We start from the raw sequence: 21,280 nt of genomic DNA, 5'->3' as shown, positions 1-21,280 counted from the left end.
AGGTGACATTTTAAACAAAAACAACTAATCAATTATTAGTTATAGAAACTTATTTAGTTCAAAATAAAATATAAGATCTTCACTAAACATTAAAAAAATAAAATTTTATTTAAATTTTCTTAAATAGTTCAGAGATTGATTTTTTAAAATATTATGTCTTGTTTCAATTACCTAAAATCCTTTGCCAACGAACCTAAATTCCCTTGAGTTTAAGATAAAATATTTGTAAGAATTAAAATTTGCTTCCAATGATCTGTAAACTATTGCTCGGAGGTTCACAATTATTGCAAACCATTCAATAAAATCTTACCAGCCTTTTCACTGTGGAGATCGTGCTGTCATTACACAAGCAGCAAAAGCATTGGCAATCAAAGCCCCAAATGGAAACCAGAATCTCAAACCTTCATAGCCCACGTCCATTAAGTCGAGCTAAGACTTTCCTCAGCATTTTCACTATTGAAGTTACACAATAATTTTGTCAAATTTACTCTTAATGGAAGAAGAATAAGAGGAGAAAATGATGGAGTTGCAGAGAGATAAAAGGAGAGGAGAACAAGAAAACGTTGAGAGGGAGTTGGAGGGAGAAAAAAAACTATTATTTATGTATTTTAAGGAAACTTTTTAATATTTAGTATTATTTTATATGTATTTTTTTTAAAAAATTAATATTTAATTTTAAGTCTTGATTTTAATTTTACCTCAATAATGACGTGAGTAAAATCTAAAAAGCTTCTCAAAATATTTCAAAAAGACATTTTGACTCCTTTTATTTCAAAATGATGTTTTTTGTCCCTTAACTATTAACACTGTTTGTCAACAGTTAAAAAAATTATAACCATACTACATACATATTTTAGGACACAAATATTTTTTTTAAAAAAAGAAAACTGCCTATGTTACCTTCTAAAATTTAATAAAATTTATTTTGATATTAATAACATTCAATGTTTGATAAAAAAGAAAAAAAACTTAAAACTTCATAAAATTTTAAAACAGGATTTGAGAATGCAGTAATTTGTCTCATTTAAATACTTAATAAAATTCAATATTTGATAGAAAAGAAATAAACTTAAAATCTTTTATATATAGTAATCAAGTGAAAATCTTTTATATATAGTAATCAAGTTAAAATCTTTTTATCTCATCCTAAACCCTAGTTTCAAAGAACAAATTTTGGGCAAAATTATTTCAATAGGATTAGTAATTACAAGTAAAATATTAATCTCTTGATCTGACATCATCAATATCCATCATTGGACAAAAGATTTACTTTTTAATATATTCTTTTCAATGAATTTTTTTTTTAAATTGTTGGAAAAATAAAGAGATTGATGACAATATACTTTACCTCAAGAAACAAGTTTATGGTTTTAAGGCGGAAACGGTTTCAAATTTTCAAGCCTTCAAATAAAAATATTTTAGGTTTTTTTTTTACTAATTAAGGTTTTTGAGAGATCGATGAACAGTTTTTTTTCAAAAGAAAATATGTTTAAATTAAAAAAATAATATAAAGGGTATTTATGTTTTAAAACATTTATGTAATATTAGGTTTAATTTTTTTAACTATTAACTAACGGTGTTAACCGTCAAAGGACTAAAAATATTATTTTAAAATAAGAGGGACCAACAGTATCCTTTTGAAGTATTTTGAGAGAGCCTTTTGGATTTTACCCTTAATGAGGTGGTATATTGTAGTGACTTAACATTGTACATATCACCGCATGAAATCTAAATCTTTAACGTAACATATATCATATATATTTTTCTATTTAGTTTTGAATTAAAAATATATGTTTCTTTCTTATCCCAACCAAAGATACTTCGTAGATATGCACTACCTTTCATTATCCCTTTCAGTATCCACCAATATTATTAAAAATGACCAAATTCTTGCAATGCATCAAAAGAAGAAAATTATGAAGAAAATCAAAAGACAAAAGGTATTCAATTATTAGATCTTAAGAAGAGATTTTATATTTTTCGATAAACAGGGAATATATCACACTTCTTTTACAATTTTGCTGCGTCAAATAAAAAAAACAAAAAAAGAAGAGAAATAAAAAATTGAAAACACATCATGAAAACAGAGAAATGTATTGCAAATGAGTGTAACATTGTAGTTAAGGAATACAATTGTTGTAGCAGGCAAACTGTTATCTGACTTCTCAAACATGCAAGGACCAGCTTAAAGTCTTGATGCAACTTTAAGAGAAAGGACGTTATTGTAGCATTTATTTCCTAAATGAGGAGAAGTGAACAATTTCTTCATATGCTTGGTTTGAAAGTAGCATAAGCAAGGATGCCAGGTTCTTTTTCAAGTTTGGCCATTTCTTCTTTCCTCAATGTTATCCATGCTTCTATTCCTTCGCCATCACTTGTATCCACGAAAAAGCCAACCCTGTTAGCCCTCAAAGGACATTCAAACCATACGGGCTTTCCCCATCCAAAATCAACTTCATAAAATGGAAATCTACACCAACAACTGAATATGAACATCCCTAGCTTCGAATTCTTTTCAAATTTCTCGCATAGTTTCTCCATTAAATTAAGGCATTCACCAGTTGTGAACGTCTTCCTTATATATTCATCATCCGTCTCTTTTATAGACTCATGAATTATTTTTGCCAGATTGCTACGGTTTTTTATCTTCACGTTCAGTGAACTTACCATTTTAGAGAAGCTAACATTACCGATGCATTGCTGTGGGAGTGGGGGATTCATTCTCTTTCTTAAATTCATTGCATTGGATACCGCAAGTATTGGCGAAGTCCCACTTCCATCATTTTCAGCAGTTGCATTTATAAGGGCTTCCCAAACAACCGCAGTCACAGCCTCAACACGTGTTGGACGATACAAGTTCAGTCCATCTCCTATTTCATTTCTTAGAGCAGTAATTTTAGAGCCATTAAACATGAGCCTCTTTGTAACAAACTTATCTTCAGGTGATTCCACTTTACCATTCTCGTCCACAAGCCCCCCTACGTACTTCCGAAATATTGATAAATCTCGAGGAGGGAAGAGAGAGCTAGAATCATAAATCACACCTTCAATGTTATCAGCTCCACGAGCGAGTGCAGCCCAGCCTTTTAGAAAGTGGGCTGCAGCTGATGCATCAGCTATAACATGACTAATACAAACACTAATGGCCATACCCCCACAAGCAAAATAGTTGACTTGGACAGCAAGCGGTATTACCTGATCAGTACTTGATTGAGTTTGAGGTGAATGTTCGAATGGAGCACACGGTAACAGCTGTTGTACTTCAATCTCTGGCTCTTCTAGCACAAACGACATGTCACAGGCCACCTGAGCTTCAACAAAAGTGACACCACCATCATTACAATCCACGGTTAAGTCATCCTTGATCCTACCAGCAAATGGATAAAAGTGGGTTAAGGCTTTGGAAAGGGACTTTTTGAGGTAATCAGAAATATTATAATTTCTAGGATCATTTCCGTCTGTAGCCGAGTAAAAGAGAACCATGGGGAGGTATATAGGAGGGACTAGCTGATCTAAAAGACTATGCTTATGGGTTCTTAAGTGGTCTGGAGTTGGCGAAAATGGTTTGATGGTCTCTCTCGAGATAATTTGGACTTCCATCTCTGTAATCTATCCCTTTGCTTCAACCTTGTACTGCATATAGTTAGGCAACCCACAATGAAGTTTATATAGCCTTTCAAAATGGTTGAACAAGATCCATGGCCTATTACTTTGACAAGAAAAATCCAAAGCATATCAAATAGATACATATAACAAAATTTGGCCACTAATTTATTGCTCTACTTTGTCACATGGTTCTTTTATTTATTTCCTTTAAAAAGGAAAATCCAAAGCACATCAAATACATATATATATATATATATATGTTATATATAAAAGTCTTTGTGGTCTGGTTTCGTTCCAGGCTTTGGGGGATTACACAAGGATAATCAGTGACTTTTCTGTATNCCACTAAATTTATTGCTCCACTGTTTCACATGGTTATTTTATTCCTTTAAAATGAAAAATCCGAAGCATATCAAGTATCATTAGAGTTCTTCTTATGGTTTAATCCATTTAGGCTTACGAAGCTTTGCCTGCACTAATTGGTTTAAGTTTGAATCTGCTTTTTGCGCAAAGATATTATCTTTTTTCTTTTTTGATACATAGAGTTATTATCTTGTTTAATATATAATATATCGTATCTATTTTTTATATTTAATTTTAAATTAAAAATATATATTTATTTCTTATTCCAATTAAAGATTCTTGGCAGATATGCGCTAACTTTCATAATCTCTTTTAGTATCTACCAATATTATTAAAAATTACCAAATTCTTGCAATGTATCAAAAGAAACAAATTAATAAATTAAAGAAAAAAGGAAACAAATTCTTTGCAGTCCTAGCAAGATTTAAGTTTTAAAGTAAATTAATCCAAAGCATTAATTTTATAATAAGAATTTTAAATTTTATTACTAAATACACTAAAATCAAAACATTTTTCTTAATTTTCAAAAATTAAATAAAAATAATACGAAGAGAATATATCATGAAAACTTATACTAATCAATAAGAGGCTCAAGCTTTTCATATATACCACATAAGAGTTACTATAGGAACTAAATTTAGGACATTAATATTCAATGGAATAGAACATTTGTTATGGGTCTTTCTTTTCTTTCTTTTTATTTATCGGTTTAGGATCAAATTTCATATGTTATATTATCACGTAGATCTTTTCTAATATTTTATAAATAAAATTTATTAGGTAAGAAGATTTTTATTATTATAAAAGAAGAGATAAAGAAAATGTTGAAAAAAAAACATTTTCTAAATGTTTGATTATACCAAGTTTTATTTTATATTTGTATTTGATGGACTGACATTATATGAGGACATCAAATGATGTCACCTCATTAAAAAATAAATTTAAAATTTAAGAGACTTAAAAATAAGGGTAAAAGACTCTCATCCTTTAACTTTTAGTCATAATTTTACATGGGTTTATTAGTTTTTAATATGGATAGTCCACTTCAAAAAAATATCTTTCATTAAATACATAAATCTCGCTGTTAGTCAACTGTTAATATTTCTGTTAAATTGATAACATGGTAATATTGAAAAGATAATTTTACCTTCATTCATTTTAAAAAATTATAATTTTTTATTTTCAAAACTTTTTTCTTTTCTGCACAAAAAAAAAAAATTCTCCCAAGTCACCCTATAGTCGGCGGCATCTAGTGCTCCCTAAGGGAGGGGAGCACCCTTGGGAGCATCGATCTAGTGCTCCATCGGTGCTCCCAAGAGTGCTCCCTTCCTCTAGGGAGCACCAAATCAGTGCTCACCAAACCTTGAGGAGCACATGCCGTGGGGTGGTTGAGCGACGAATGGGAGCACCGTCAACCGGCTATATTGCTTGAGAAAAAAAAAAAAGGAGAAAGAAGAAAATGCATTTCAAATTGTCAAGCAGTATCTCATTCACACTGGAGAAATGCAATAGCAGCTGAGCTGAAAGCTTTGGAAGAGAATGGCTCCTGGAGCATAGTACCATTACTTGCAAATTGTCATACTGTTGGCTGCAAGTGGGTATACAAGATTAGTTGCCAAAGGATACAGTCAAGTGGCTGGTTTTGATTATCAAGAGACCTTCAGTCCTGTGGCTAAACAATCCACTGAAAGAACTTTTTTTGCACTTGCAGTTGCAAGGAATTGGACATTATCCCATCTAAATGTCAATAATGCATTCTTACATTAAAACCTTTATAAAGAGGTTTACATGGACATACTAGAGGGATATACAGTTAAGGGGGAGCATCCGAGTGGATCAAAGTTAGCCTGCAAACTTCATAAATCTCTATATGGACTTAAACAAGCCTCAAGACAATGGAATGCCAAGCTAACCTCATGTATCATTCACTATGGATTCAAACAGTCAATGTCAGATTACTCATTATTTACTATGAACACAGCTGATGGTGAATTCATTGCTTTACTGACATATGTTGATGATATCTTGATTGGCAGCACTTCTACTCAAGTTGCAGCAGCAGTAAAGGAACATTTAAGCTCGTAGTTTAAGCTTAAAGACTTAGGTACAATGAAGTACTTCCTTGGTCTAGAAGTGTCAAGATCACCAGAAGGCATTTCAATATGCCAAAGGAAGTATACACTTGATCTGTTACAAGAATATGGATTACTTAGAGCCAAGCCAGTTTCAACACCCATTGACTATAATGTGAAGCTAACTAAAGCAAGCAAAGAAGATGAACTAGCTTATTCTTTCAAGTACAGACAGTTAGTGGAAAGCTCTTTTATTTGACATTTACAAGACCTGATATTTCATATTCAGTACAAACTCTTTCTCAGTTCATGGATAAACTAGGTAGAAAACATTATATGGCAGCTTACAGAGTATTGAAATACTTAAAGATAGCACCTGGCCAAGGTATATTGATGAAAGCAGAGTCAGATTTGAAAATCTCAACTTATTGTGATAGTGACTGGGCAGGGTGTCCTGACACTAGGAAATCTATTACTAGCTATTGTGTGTTCATTGGCAACTCACTAGTAAGTTGGAAATGCAAGAAGCAGCAAGTAGTGGTTCGAAGTTCTACTAAGGCAGAATATAGGTCTATGGCAACCACCTGTTGTGAGATTATTTGGATTAAAGGTTTACTTGCAGATTTTGGCATTGAACAAGAAGTTGCAGTGAAGCTATACTGTGACAATCAGTCAGCAATCTACATCAGCAAAAATCCAATCTTACATGAAAGAACCAAGCACATAGAGATTGATTGCCACTTCATTCGTGAGAACATTTTAAGTGGTGTGATTGAACCAGTTCATATATCAACAAATTCACAGGTAGCAGATGCATTCACAAAGGCTCTACAACTTGGACAATTCTAGAAGTTATTATGCAAGGTGAACATTCACAACATTCATGGTTCCTCTTGAGGGGGAGTGTTAAACTATCATGAAGAATAAGGACTCAAATAGCAAAGAAAATAAGTATGGAAGTTTCAGACATACAAGGGATGAAGCTGCTTGTAAATAGAGTTCTTAAATAAAGATTAAATGCACCGTGTTGACACAAAGGCTAGGGAGATAACAAGAAGATAGCATAAACGACAACATTTCATTTAAAACAAATGTTACTGTTAATTTTCTTTAATTGGTAGATTAGTTATACAGTTTTGTCGTTTTCTATTTTTCGTTTGTGTAGACTTGTATATAAAAAGACAAACTCTGTAATCCTCTTGGAATTTTTTATGAATGAAGAAAAATCATTCCGAAACACTCTCTTCATCACTCTCTATCTTTCATCAGCACAAATGACATGTCCCGGGCCACCTGAGCTTCAACAAAAGTGGCACCATTATCATTACAGTCGATGGTTAAGTCAGCCTTGATCCTACCAGCAAGTGGGTAAAAGTGGGTTAAGGCTTTGGATAGGGACTTCTTGAGGTTATCAGAAATATGGTTTCTAGGACTTCCATCTCTAGCGGAGCAAAAGAGAAGCGTGGGCATCTAAGTAGGAGAGGTTAACTGATCAAAAAGACATAGCTTATGGGTTCTTAAGTGGTGTGGAGTTGGCGAAGAAGGCTTGATGGTTTCTCTACTGATAATTTGGACTTCCATGATCTCTGTCATTTGTCCTAATTGGCTTCAGGCTTGTGTAGCTAATGTAAGGCTACCTAAAATGTAAGGTTGGAAATATATAGGCCCAGAGTGGCTGAACAAGACATAAGTTCAAAGCTTTACTTAAGAAAAAAGACAAAATCCAAAGCGTAACAAATGCATAACTAGATTTGATTCGAACTACAAATATACTCTACTGTGTCACATGGTTGTTTTAATATTTTTTTCTTTGTCCTGATGTTTCACATGGTTGTTTTAATATTCCTCTCGTCCCTTTATAATATAAAAGTGAGAGCCACATTTTTTGCAAGCAAGATCCCAATAAATTAGCATCAAGAGCTTAAGTTTCAATCAACAATAAATGAACCAACTCATATTGTTACTCTTGACTCTAAAAAGAATATGAATATCAGATACATTTATCCTTCTCTTTTGAGCCTCTTTATGTCAAGAAAATCCACAAGGTCGTGGCTCCAGCATTTATAAAGAGAAAAGATCCTTTGCATCTTATGAAATCTCCTATAGAAAGCTCTTCAGCCACACTTTTATTATTTGTTTTAAGATATAACATTTGAAAACGCTCCTAAATTATTCATTAAAATTTAAATAAATTTTTATTTTTTAAAGATTTATATTTGATGAGCTGATAGTGTATAGCTTTTATACAGTACATACAGTCGGCCATCAAAATGTATCAACTAGTTAATGAAGTAAAATTAATTTTTTTAAAAAATTTGAAACTAAATATTAAAAGTTTCTTTAAAAATGCATAAAAACTAAAACTAAATATTAATAATTTTTATTAAAAATACCTAAACAATAATTTTTTCTCTCTCCAACTCCTTCCTAATGTTTTCTTGTTCACTTTTTTTATCTCTCTCCAACTCCATCATCTTCTTCTCCTTTTTTTCTTCTTCTATTAGGAGCAAGTTTAGTAAAATTGTGTAACTTCAGCCTTGCAAAAAAAAAAAATTTCTGTAACTTCAAGAGCTAAAGATTTCAAGAAAATTTTTACTTGTTGGTTTTAGTGATATTAGGATGGTGTCTTAGCTACGAAAAAGATCACAAGAAATATAGATTATATTAAAGTGGATTTCAATTTGGTACATTCAAAAGAGTTGTAGGGAAAGTTATATTGTATTAGTCAACTACATGAATGTATGGTTTTTGCTAATAAAGAAAAAGATAAATTGGTATTAATTAAATATAGTTATTTGCTTTGTTTCAATTCTAAATATATGGTTTTAAAACAATACTTAACCAAAGAAGGTACCAATCTTGTTAAACATCCAATAATTTTTTTCCATTAATAATATATTGTTCAAACAAAATGAATAACATTTGTAATTTGGAGGTTTTTATTTTTGTTTGATGATGTATATCAACTTTCTAGATGCAGGGCTCGTACTTAGCTAAATGTTAAAAGAATATAAACTGTTACATAACTATTAGATATATCTAACTATAGTGATTTTTTGCTCTTCCTTTTGCCATATACATTTGTTTCCATTTCTTTGGTTTCTGTTGTTGTGCTATATTGTATTATTAAACTGCACGAATGTATGGTTCTTACTAGTAGAGGAAAAAATAAACTAGTATTAATTGAAGATAGTTATTTACTATGATTACAATTACTGAAAACTAGTACTTACATATATGATTATAAAACAATACTTATTCAAAGAAGACAATAATTCTATCAAAAATTGTTAGATATATAATAAAATATTAAGAAATGAAAGAATATATAACCTATACTATTGACAGATTAAGATAAAAAGTTATAAAATATAAGGCAACAATATAATATAAAGATCTTATCAATATAAAATAGTTACTAATTTCTAGTAGTATCTGTTTTTTATATATAAAATGAATGATTAAAGTTGTCAAATTCAGTTGATTTATTTATTCAATGATTAATGTGTGCTATGTATATTGAGAAATGGGTAGACTTTTTTAATTTTTTTATTTTGTTCAATGAATTGGATGGATATTTATTGAAATTTAAACATTCATATATAAAAGAGATGTATAAATACTGTGGATTCAAATTCATGTAGAATAAGAGGATATAGAAAAAAAATATTAAATTGCAATTGATGAATATTAAATCAATTTATCCTCTAAGCATTAAAAGTTAAAAATTATTATTTTCACGTGTTTTTTATTAAAATAAATAATAAAAAAAACCCTTCAAATGTAAAAAACCAACTTAATTTTGATGACATAAGGTGTGCAAAAAAAACTAATTCAATTGAGAATGACAAGTGTCAACCAATTGACCCAATCAGTTATCTTACTTTTATATATATTACAGATATTTTTAAGTGATTTTTTCATTGAGTTTAGGGTTACAATGTGATAAAAAATTGATTCTTATTTTATCAGGATTTATTTTTGATACATTAACAAAATTTTGAAGAATTTACTTGTTTGTTACTTTCCCCAACTAAAGTTTAGCATTAAATCTTGTTCAAAGGACTTTTGGGCAATTGAATTGACAGGCAAGTTTTGTTGCAAGCGTAAATATAATTTTCTTTGTATGCTATTGAGTTTAACTTATGCGATTCCCATTTATATTTCCTATGATTTACCTTCGGTTGTTGCCTTTTACTGTCATTGAACAGTATATATGTCTTGCTGCCTTGTGATTCTTGCGTAGAAAAATTCGAATCCATTCAATAAAATCTTACCAGCCTTTTCACTGTGGAGAGTGCTGCCATTACACCAGCAGCAAAAACATTGACAATCAAAGTCCCAAATGAAAACCAGAATCCCAGACTTTCATAACCCACGTCCATTAACTCGAGCTAAGACTTTCCTAAGCTTTTTCACTATTAAAGTTACACAATAAGTTTCTCAAATTTGCTCTTAATGGAAGAAGAAAAAGAAGAGAAAATGATTGAGTTGGAGAGAGATAAAAAAAATTATTAATATTTAGTTTTATCTTATGTGTATTTTTAAAGAAACTTTTTAATATTTAACTTTAAATTTCAGCTTTAATTTTACCTCATTAATGATGTATATTTTGGTGACTATAAAGAAATTATACACTATCAGTATATCAAATATAAATCCTTAATATATAATATATCGTATATATTTTTTATACTTCAATTTTGAATTTAAAATATTTTTTTTTCTTATCCCAACCAAAGATACTTTGTAGATATGCACTACCTTTCATTATCTCTCTTAGAATCTACCGATATTACTAAAAATTACCAAATTCTTGCAATGTATCAAAAGAAGCAAATTATGAAGAAAATCAAAAGAGAGAAGGTCTTCAATTATTAGATCTTACAAAGAGATTTTATATTTTTTTGATAAACAGGGAATATATCACGCTTCATTTACATTTTTGCTGCATCAAATAAAAAAAAAGAAATAAACAAATTGAAAACACATCCTGGAAACAGATAAATTTATTACAAATGAGTGTAACATTGTAGTTAAGGAACACAATTATTGTAGCAGGCAAACATTATCTGACTTCTCAAACATGCAAGGACCAGCTTAAAGTATTGATGCAACTTTAAGAGAAAGGACGTTATTGTAGCATTTATTTCCTAAATGAGGAGAAGTGAACAATTTCTTCATATGCTTGGTTTGAAAGTAGCATAAGCAAGGATGCCAGGTTCTTTTTCAAGTTTGGCCATTTCTTCTTTCCTCAATGTTATCCATGCTTCTATTCCTTCGCCATCACTTGTATCCACAAAAAAGCCAACTCTGTTAGCCCTCAAAGTACATTCGAACCATATGGGCTTTCCCCATCCAAAATCAACTTCATAAAATGGAAATCTACACCAACTACTGAACATGAACATCCCTAGCTTTGAATTCTTTTCAAATTTCTCGCATAGTTTCTCCATTAAATTAAGGCATTCACCACTTGTGAACGTCTTCCTTATATATTCATCATCCGTCTCTTTTATAGACTCATGAATTATTTTTGCCAGATTGCTACGATTTTTTATCTTCACGTTCAGTGAACTTACCAATTTAGAGAAGCTAACATTACCGATGCATTGCTGTGGGAGTGGGGGATTCATTCTCTTTCTGAAATTCATAGCATTAGATACCGCAAGTATTGGCGAAGTCCCACTTCCCTCATTTTCAGCCGTTGCATTTATAAGGGCTTCCCAAACAACCGCAGTCACAGCCTCAACACGGGTTGGACGATACAAGTTCAGTCCATCGCCCATTTCATTTCTTAGAGCAGTAATTTTAGAGCCATTAAACAAAAGTCGCTTTGTAACAACCTTATCTTCAGGTGATTCCACTTTATTATTCTCGTCCACAACCCTTCCTATGTACTTCCGAAATATTGATAAATCTCGTGCAGGGAAGAGAGAGCTAGAATCATAAATCACACCTTCAATGTTATCAGCTCCACGAGCAAGTGCAGCCCAGCCTTTTAGAAAGTGGGCTGCAGCTGATGCATCAGCTATAACGTGACTAATACAAACACCAATGGCCATACCGCCACAAGCAAAATAATTGACCTGGACAGCAAGCGGTATTACCTGATCAGTACTTGATTGGGTTTGAGGTGAATGCTCGAATGGAGCACACGGTAATAGCTGTTGTACTTCAATCTCTGGCTCTTCTAGCACAAACGACATGTCACAGGCCACCTGAGCTTCAACAAAAGTGGCACCACCATCATTACAATCCACGGTTAAGTCATCCTTGATCCTACCAGCAAATGGATAAAAGTGGGTTAAGGCTTTGGAAAGGGACTTTTTGAGGTAATCAGAAATATTATAATTTCTAGGATCATTTTCGTCTGTAGCCGAGTAAAAGAGAATTATGGGGAGGTAAACAGGAGGGGCTAGCTGATCTAAAAGACTAAGCTTATGGGTTCTCAGGTGGTCTGGAGTTGGCGAAAAAGGTTTGATGGTCTCTCTCGAGATAATTTGGACTTCCATCGCTGTAATAAATCCCTTTGCTTCAACCTTGTACTGCATATAATTAGGCAACCCAAAATGAAGTTTATATAGCCTTTCAAAATGGTTGAACAAGATCCATGGCCTATTACTTTAACAAGAAAAATCCAAAGCATATCAAATAGATACATATAACGAAATGTGGCGACTAATTTATTGCTCTACTACTTCACATGGTTCTTTTATTTATTTCCTTAAAAAAGGACAATCCAAAGCGTATCAAGTATGATTACGGTTATTCTTATGGTTTATTCCATTCCAGGCTTGCAAAGCTTTGCCTGCATTAATTGGTTTAAGTTATCATCTTAATTATTTATATATAATAGTATATATTTTTTATATTAAATTTTGAATTAAAAATATATACATGTTTCCTTGGCAAAAATGCACTACCTTTCATTATCTCTTTTAGTATCTACCAATATTATTAAAAACCAAATTCTTGCAATGTACCAAAAGAAGCAAATTAATAAATAAAAGAAAAAAGGAAACAAATTCCTCGCAGCCATAGCAAGATTTCAGTTTTAAAGTAATTAGTTTGTGGGGTTTGGCTATTGTCTTATAATTCAGCAGCATATTCCGTCTTCAATGTGATAAATTAATAGTCATCTCTCTCCATGGTAGCATGTCCATAAATTAATTAAGCAGTTTTTTTGACTAATAGAAAACTTATTACATTAATGATCCATGTCCATCTTTGTTGTCATTTTTCATATTACATGTGATGAGAGTTCAAAAAAGAATTTATTTAATTTAGGCCAAGATATACTAATTTGAGTCGCATAGTCATTGTTACAAATATTGAAGGTTAAGTGGATAAAATTAGTAGTTAATGCTAATTTAAATGTACTTTAAGTGCTGCTGCCCCTTTCTTCCTGTTCAAAATGTTCATTGTCCTGAAAGCACATTTCGCTCCGCAGAGGACCAAGAAACGAGCTCTAAGAACCACTAGACTTCTGTTGAGAAGGTTTTGAACAATGACAATCTAGTAATTGAAATTTTCGAACGACTACCAATTGAATCTCTGCTTACATTCAAAGCCGTTTCCAAGAAATGGCTTAATCTCATTTTCGGTCATGGGTTCTCTCTTTCCTATGCTTGTTTCCATATAATGGCTTCCTGAAGTCCTCTACCTCTCTACTTTAGTTATTTATGGATTGCAAGAACAGACTCTTATATAATGGAAAAAAGTGAGAGGGCGAAATATTTTCATGATTAAAATGAGATTTATGTTCTAGATCAAGACTATAGATGAAGTAAAGTTATTGACTACTTGTCTATATACATAAAGTGAAATAGTTTCTTTATTATTGAAAAACGTAATCATATCTATTTGATAACTCTATGATATACATTTATTTTGTCACATTTTAATTATTAAAATAGCTAAGTCCTTGTATTTTTAAGTAAGTTTTATGTTTTTTTATTAAGTTAAATACATGTTCGAATATTTTAATTTTAGTAATTGTAGTTCATATTTATGTTAAAAGTCTTAATTTGATCAATTACTGATTTAGTCCTTGTTTTGAAGGTGTGCAAGTGCATAAAACTTTATGAAAGTAAATCGAGCAAGGATGATTAAGTGCAGAATTTTTTGAATATATTACGGTATTTTGACCATAACTCTCTCTCTACAAAACTCCAAATGAGGTAATTCTTAGACCCTTAGAAAGCTAAGAGAAAGGGATACAAACTTTATGTTTACCACTTTGTCCAGTTCTAAAAGGATCACAGAGAAAAATCATCAAGAAGCTAACACTGTGGCACTAAAAAGACTTTTAGGCCAGATTGCAACACAAAACCTTTGAAGGCCTCAACTCTCAATGAATTTTTCAAAAATAAACATCTTATGGGATTTTGAAACTTAGGGCTTTTGCAGGCTATTTAAGGGGCCTTTTTCAAAGGTTCCTAGGAAGAGACAGCAAACAATTTTCTTGGAGAAAAAAAGCTCAAAACAAAGCAAGAAAGTAAGAGAATTTAAAAGAGAATCAAGATCACATAGCTTTAACTATTAGTTTTCTCTCTCTACTATTGTATTTTTTTTTTACTTAAATTAATAGATAAATTTCTTTGGATGAAGTTTTTATTAAATATTGTGAACTAAATCATTTTTTTAGTATTGCAATTAAACTCACATGTAATCTAAATTTTTAATTTCCTTTTTACTTATTTGCAATAGAATTGAATTATTTATTCCAATTTGTTCTCAATGCTTTGAATTGCTTGCCACCAATTAAATTGATTTAAGAACCTAAACAAACTTGGGAAAGGGAGTTTAGAGTAGATTAAAATTGGAACAGCATATGATCATATTAATTGATTTATGTACAAGATTAGGATATACTTATATGCCATATGTAAGCTAGAATTAGAGTTTGAACTTAATGAATCTATTTTAATTTCAATTCATATAAGAATATAGTGTTTTGGTTGAAATAGATATTTTTATAAGATGAGTCGAGAGACCTTTATAAATAATTGAAGACTCTAGGTTAGCAATTTAACCCATTAAGAAATAAAGTTAAGATTTAAATGAACTGTGAGAGATATTGTAATCTCAGGCATGTTTGATTTGCTTTTTACCGAATTAGAATTTAATTAAAATTTAGATTGATTCTCTATGTGATAGATACTTAGCTTACCATTATATTATCTATTTGATACAATTTTAACTCACACTATTCTAGCTCCACTTGCAGTAAAAGATATTTCAAAATATTTACCTTTCTAATACTCCCAAAAGCAAGGTCTTTGCCATCTACGGCTCTTTGCCCTAAGTCATTGAGCAAGTACAAGTCAGTCTTACTAACGGAAGGCAAAACATATTGGAGTTTGAAGCCAATGGTTATGTTTTTGAGCCAAATAAGAAGAAGAACGTAAGTTAACATCGTTTGAGAGATATTGATGAAAACAAGAGAAGAAAGGACAGATGTGGCATGTTGCATGTTGCTTCCACCAGGTTTGAACAAAAGCCACCTACCATTTCTCATTTGCAAATCATCACCCATTACAGAACGTGCTTGCATTCTACAACAACAAATGAACTTTGGAAGGTGGTGTCGGTATTTATCAACAACCAATCGGAGAGAGTGGACGGAAGTTGGCTTCAGAGGGTGTTATTCTTCTGTACTTTTAAAGCATAGGAGCAAAATATATAAGGATTCATTCATACCACACGAATTAAGCTTGCAGAAATTTTTTTTTTTTTGAAAGGTTGTAATTCATTAAAGGGCCATTGACTAATAACCGACACTTTTTAAATATTTAGAAAATTTCACATAAGTTAATTAGTACGAAAAATAAATCGTCCGTTTTAAAAATTACTTTTCATTAAACATATAAGTCCAACTGTTAAGATTTCGTTGATATTTCCGTTAATTTGTTAATGTGGCAATATATTTTAGATAGTTTTATCATTTATTAATTTTAAAAATTACATAATATTTAATTTATAATTTTTATTTTTAAATTTTTTTATTAAAAAAATCATTTCTTTCTTATTTTTTTCTCTCAAACGGTTGACCGGCGACACTGTCATTGTCGATCGGCCACTTTTTGACCACGCTCCTGTAGCCTGAGGAGCACTCGGCAGTGCTCCTCAAGGCAAGGGAGTTGAGTGCTCCCCAGGGCAGAGGAGCATCGAGTTGGTGCTCCCATGGCTGGTGTTGGTGCTCTCCAAGCTAAGGGAGCCAAGTGTTCCCTAGGCCACGGGAGCACCAAATCTAGTGCTCCTAAGCCTAGGCAGCACTCGATGCTCCCTTGGCTTGGGGAACACGATCTGGTGCTCTCCCGACCAGGGGAGCACTGATCTGGTGCTCTTTTGGGAGTCCAACTGAATCTCCAACCGCAGAGTGGTTGGTCAATGTCCCCGACTTGAAAGAAAAGGAAAGAGTGAAAAAAGAAAAAAAAAATTTAGACATTTCATGTGTAGACATTAATGTAGTTTAAAATTTTGAGAGGATGTGTTCATTTTAAAAACTAATAAATCTGTGTATAATTATGGTTAAAAATTAAAGGTGTCTAAGTGTTTTATCCAACAAATAGAATGTTTGATGTCTTTATGCAGCACCTGGGGGCAAAATGAATTTGAACCTCTGGACAATACTTTGCCGAAAAAAACCCAGCAAACTACAGGGTCCCTAAGAATCCCAACAGACAACAAAACCAACAAATTTAATATTGATGGCTCGGCTAAAGGCAAACTAGGCTCAACAGGATACGGAGAAGTCCTCCGCGATTCATAGGGCTTTATGGTAGCGGTTTGCTTTGATCCTCTTGGCATCCAAGATTCAAATTATGCAGAACTTATGACCATTCTTCATGCCTTGAGATGTTTTTCAACCACCTCATATGTTGGATCTCCCATAATTATTGAATCGGACTCAAAGATAGCACTCACTTGGATTGAAAAAGTTGACCAAAAACCATGGGACAAGAGGCATATATTCAATGAAATTGACGTGCTATGTATCTCCCTTGTCATGGTTTCGTTACAACACGAGTATTGGGAGGGTAACGCGTTTGCTGACTCTCTTGCAAGGTATGGAGTCGATAGATCATCACACTTCTCGGCTTGGTGGTAAATGTGGTGTGGATTTTTGTTTTCTCTCAATGTGCTTAGTTTCATATATTGTTCTGTTTTTCTTTTATGTCAATGGCGGTACAGTGAAACCTGTTTTTCCTTGTTTTTCTGTTAACTGCATGTTTTGTCGGTAATTTTGATATCTTTCATGTAAGCAGCTGTTTGCCCACAGCTTATGACTAGGCTCACTGTATAGTTCTTCAATGATATAATATAAATCCTATTTGGTTGAGGAAAAAAAAACACAAAACCAACAAAATTAATCTAAACATAGCATTTTCTTAATCATTGCCCTTCCATACACATAAGATAACCAACAAAAATACAAGACACTGACAGCAACATGGACTCCTTACTAGGACCTCTCACCTTCTCAATACAACCAGAACATATGAACTGAAACACTAATTCATATGAGATTAAGAATGCAACTTCCTCCCCTATCATACAGTCGAGAACATGTCCTGTCTCTCCATCCCCAATGTTGCTAAAGCATCTGAAAAACTGTTGGCTTCTCTAAAGACATATTAGCAAAAGCTTTTGAATTATTGCTTCAAAGGAAAAGCCTCCACGGTATCATATACGGATGGATAACTAATACGGGTTTGTGTTTGTTTTATAAACTTAGTTAACTGTCTGACAATTAAAGTAAATTGATGATAACTTTATGGTTCAATCCAACACCATTTTTTTAATTACTACTACTGATTAATGAATGGTAGATATTTTTTAGATTTTCAAAAAAAGTACATATTTAAAAAAAAAAGAAAAAGAAAAGAAAAGAAATAACAATTTAACTATGTATATGAGATACGGTAATTTGGAACAAGTCCAATTCAGACCCATCTATTATCTCACTTGAAATTTGGAAATTTTGTTGAATATGTGCTACATATACTAACTAACAAAATTAACAAAACCAAGTCAAGCACGGCATTGAAGTTCCGGATAGATGTAACGAATGAGCCATCCTGCCATGAACTTGTAAGCCTTTTGTGTCAAATGAACTCCATCCCAGCTCACATATTGATCAGGATCTGAACACACTGGCACGCCGGGAGCTCCACACATTCTGGTAAGGGTATAGTCGTAATCACCTCCAATCCCACAACAAGCTTTCTGGGTCGATTTGGTGTCAAAACCTGTTCATATTTGGTAACAAAAGTACATGCAAATCAGAACAATTGATTCCAGTATAAGCCATATTAATTTCTCAAGTATATTTATGATGTAAAAGAAATTTACCGAGTAGTTCAGCTTTGCGCAAAAGCTGTAGGAATGCATTGTAATAGTCACCGTATACTATGATCGCGTTAGGGAGATCTTTCCTCAACTCTTTGATGGCTCGTTTGAGAAGGTTATTGTGATGGATTGCCAACTTGTTCAAGCCCTTTAGGCAATGAAACCCGTCATAAGCAGCGGAATGATTGGATTGGAATCCCGTGAGGTAGATTGGTAAACAACCTATGGGAAAGTTTCCAGGAACAATCACTCGAGTAGCACCATAACCAACGACTCTCTGTAATAAAAAGCTGGTCAGTATTAAAGTAATTATAACAAATTGTTAAGATGAGAAACTAGATGATGGTTATTTTCTTTAAAGAAACTTACTGTGACCGCATCTTTTATGGCTTGAACAACCTTAGGCATCATGGATCTAACTTCCTCAAAGGTTTTACCTTGGAACAAAGCGTAATTATAATCATTTCCTCCAATTTCTCCAACCATGAAAAGAGATGTTTTAAGTTCCTTGAAACAATCTATCAAACAAAACATAATATGTGTCATTGTTAGTTACGGTATATAATTAATGAACTAATACATGTAAATGTTGATTAGAACAATTATTGGCAAATTATTTAGGAAGAAGTGCTAACCTTCCTGATCGCGGCATATGCCATTGAAATAGGAAAACATCCAGTCAAGCTGCCTACTAAGAGAAGTGTTGGTAACTGGGGCTAGAACATTATTCTCAGCTAGAATTTCCACGGGTAAAGCAGTAGAGCCAGCAACCGCGAAGTTCACCCCATGACCACGAGTTAATAGTGCATCGCTATTTAAGTAGGGTTCAAGAAAGGGGATTCCAGCAGAGAGAGCTGTCAAAGTACAACGCAGTTACGTTTATTAGATAAACAAGAAGTCCTAGTTTTGGTTTTATGTTGAACATAATGTGCTTATTAGTTCTGGAAAGGTGGACACATCTAGAAAGAACCATAATTAAGGTCATTAGCCTGCACCTTAAGACTAATATCATGAGCTTTCCGGTGACTTTTTCAAAACATAAAACTCTTTAATTATGCTACTAAAGTAACTCAACCAAGGAATAGAAGAATCTCACGCTCAACCAATCAAAGACTGGCACAATTAGAACTACTAAAGAACATATTGAATTTCATGAAAGTAACTTGATTTTATTAATTTAACGTTATCTTGAATAATTTTTATTCACAGGAACGAATTGTTTTCTGTATCTAATGAGACCCAAAAAGGAAAAAGAAAGCACCAAATTACCTAGAAAATCTATCATGAGTAAGCCATTGGAGCATCTCCCCGTTGCATCCCTGAAGAAGTTTTGACCGTAGGGAAGCCTACCAAACGGAGATAAAGGGTCCTCTCTGATCAAGTTTCCAGTGTCCGATATGGAATCCCCCAGCTGATATATGGCATCGAACTGGCAAGTCTTAAGAATACCAGCGTAGCAAGAAGGTGAAAGAAGAACAAGAACGAGGAAGACAAGGACGAGAGCTTGAGAACGAAGTGAGGTATCCATTCCCACAGAGAAACAATAAGCTTGAAGGAAATTCTGGCTACGCGCTATGACTTAGAACTGCCTCATGCATCATGCATGTGGGGATATATATAAGGGAAAACTTTCCCTTGTACAAGCCGAACTAGGAAGACAGAAGTGGCTTGGGCTGCTTATGATAAGTATTTGCGGTGTAAGCAATAGACCATGGTACTAATGGTTTCCACTTCCAATTAGGATTTCCATTTCTCTTTTAATCTTTATTAGGAGAAAATAGAAACTTGTCAAGCCTAAACTTCAGATATTTAGTCTCACAATAGAATATTGTTTCCATATGTTTGTAGAATAAAATTAAATATATTCATTATAATTTATGTTTGAAAATTCTTTTAATGGCCTAGTTAAAAAAATTGAATCTTGAAGATAGAAAAACGCAAGAATCTCTATTGGTGGAATAAAATAAAATAAAGAAATAAAAATAAAAGGTATAAAAAATGGAAAAAAATTCTTTGATGATGACATTTTAAGAAAGTTGTAAGTGATAATTTTCTTAAAAAGTCCTAGATGAAATTTTTGTTAAATTCTACTAAAAGTGCTAGAGAATTCAAAAAATATTTCCATATCAAAGGATTTTTATTTATAAAAATAATAATATAAAAAATCTAAAAGGGTAAAAATAGAAAAAAGGATTTGACCTAAACATTCTTTTTCATAATTAATCCGTTGATGGAATCTCTTCAACGAAATAATTTTATGTTTTTTAATGTTCTTGAGGTGATGGAAATCTTTTAGTTTTTGCCTTCAAAAAATTCAAGAAAAATTGTCAACATTTAAAAAAAAGAAATAAAGGTAGAATAAAAAATAAAAATAATTAAGATAAATAAAATTAAATATGAAGTTAAGACTTATTTATCAACAATGAAAATAGAGTAACATATGACTAATTAAAATCATTCTTTAAACATGAATAGTGAGAGTGCTAATACAACCATACTCCCGAATTTAAATCTAATTCATAAACTAGAATGTATTTGTTTTAATGAACCTAGCTAAGTTAAGTATAAGTTCTTACTAGGAAAGATAAATTCAATTATATAACCAATCATATATAAACAAAAAAATTGGCAACTCTTTACGTTAAGCATTTGAATTTTCAAACTTACACATTATGCCAAATAATCTTTTTCAGTATTCCAAAATAAAAATGAAAGTTTATATCTATTTGACTTAATGATAATTGTACTTATTATTTGTAAAAAATAAAATTAAATTAAAATCTATTTTTGAAAATAATAAAATAAAATAAAGAATTAATGAAACAAAAAACTTGTTATGCGTGCATCAATAAACTATATGAGTATTTGAATCTCCATTCATC

General features: G+C 32.1%; 3 protein-coding genes across 3 annotated transcripts; all 3 read right to left on the bottom strand.

Moving 5' to 3' along the window:
* Positions 2,082-3,663, bottom strand: LOC18599886 (vinorine synthase). Its single transcript, XM_018121256.1, has one exon. The coding sequence runs from the start codon at positions 3,598-3,600 to the stop codon at positions 2,266-2,268; it is 1,335 nt and encodes a 444-aa protein (XP_017976745.1). The 5' UTR covers positions 3,601-3,663; the 3' UTR covers positions 2,082-2,265.
* On the bottom strand, positions 11,222-12,556 carry LOC108662026 (vinorine synthase-like). Its single transcript, XM_018121057.1, has one exon. It carries the CDS (start codon positions 12,554-12,556, stop codon positions 11,222-11,224), a length of 1,335 nt encoding a protein of 444 aa, XP_017976546.1.
* On the bottom strand, positions 18,081-19,926 carry LOC18599885 (GDSL esterase/lipase At5g03980). The gene is made up of 5 exons (XM_007030068.2): positions 19,668-19,926; positions 19,034-19,252; positions 18,768-18,916; positions 18,402-18,675; positions 18,081-18,298 (listed from the first exon to the last, which is right to left on the bottom strand). The coding sequence occupies exons 1-5, from the start codon at positions 19,924-19,926 to the stop codon at positions 18,081-18,083; spliced, it is 1,119 nt and encodes a 372-aa protein (XP_007030130.2).

The sequence above is a fragment of the Theobroma cacao genome, chromosome 5 (assembly GCF_000208745.1).
Source record: "Theobroma cacao cultivar B97-61/B2 chromosome 5, Criollo_cocoa_genome_V2, whole genome shotgun sequence".
NCBI classification, from domain to species: domain Eukaryota; kingdom Viridiplantae; phylum Streptophyta; class Magnoliopsida; order Malvales; family Malvaceae; genus Theobroma; species Theobroma cacao.
The sequence above is the reverse complement of the archived record's forward strand: the minus strand, read 5'-3'. Positions and strand labels throughout refer to the sequence as shown.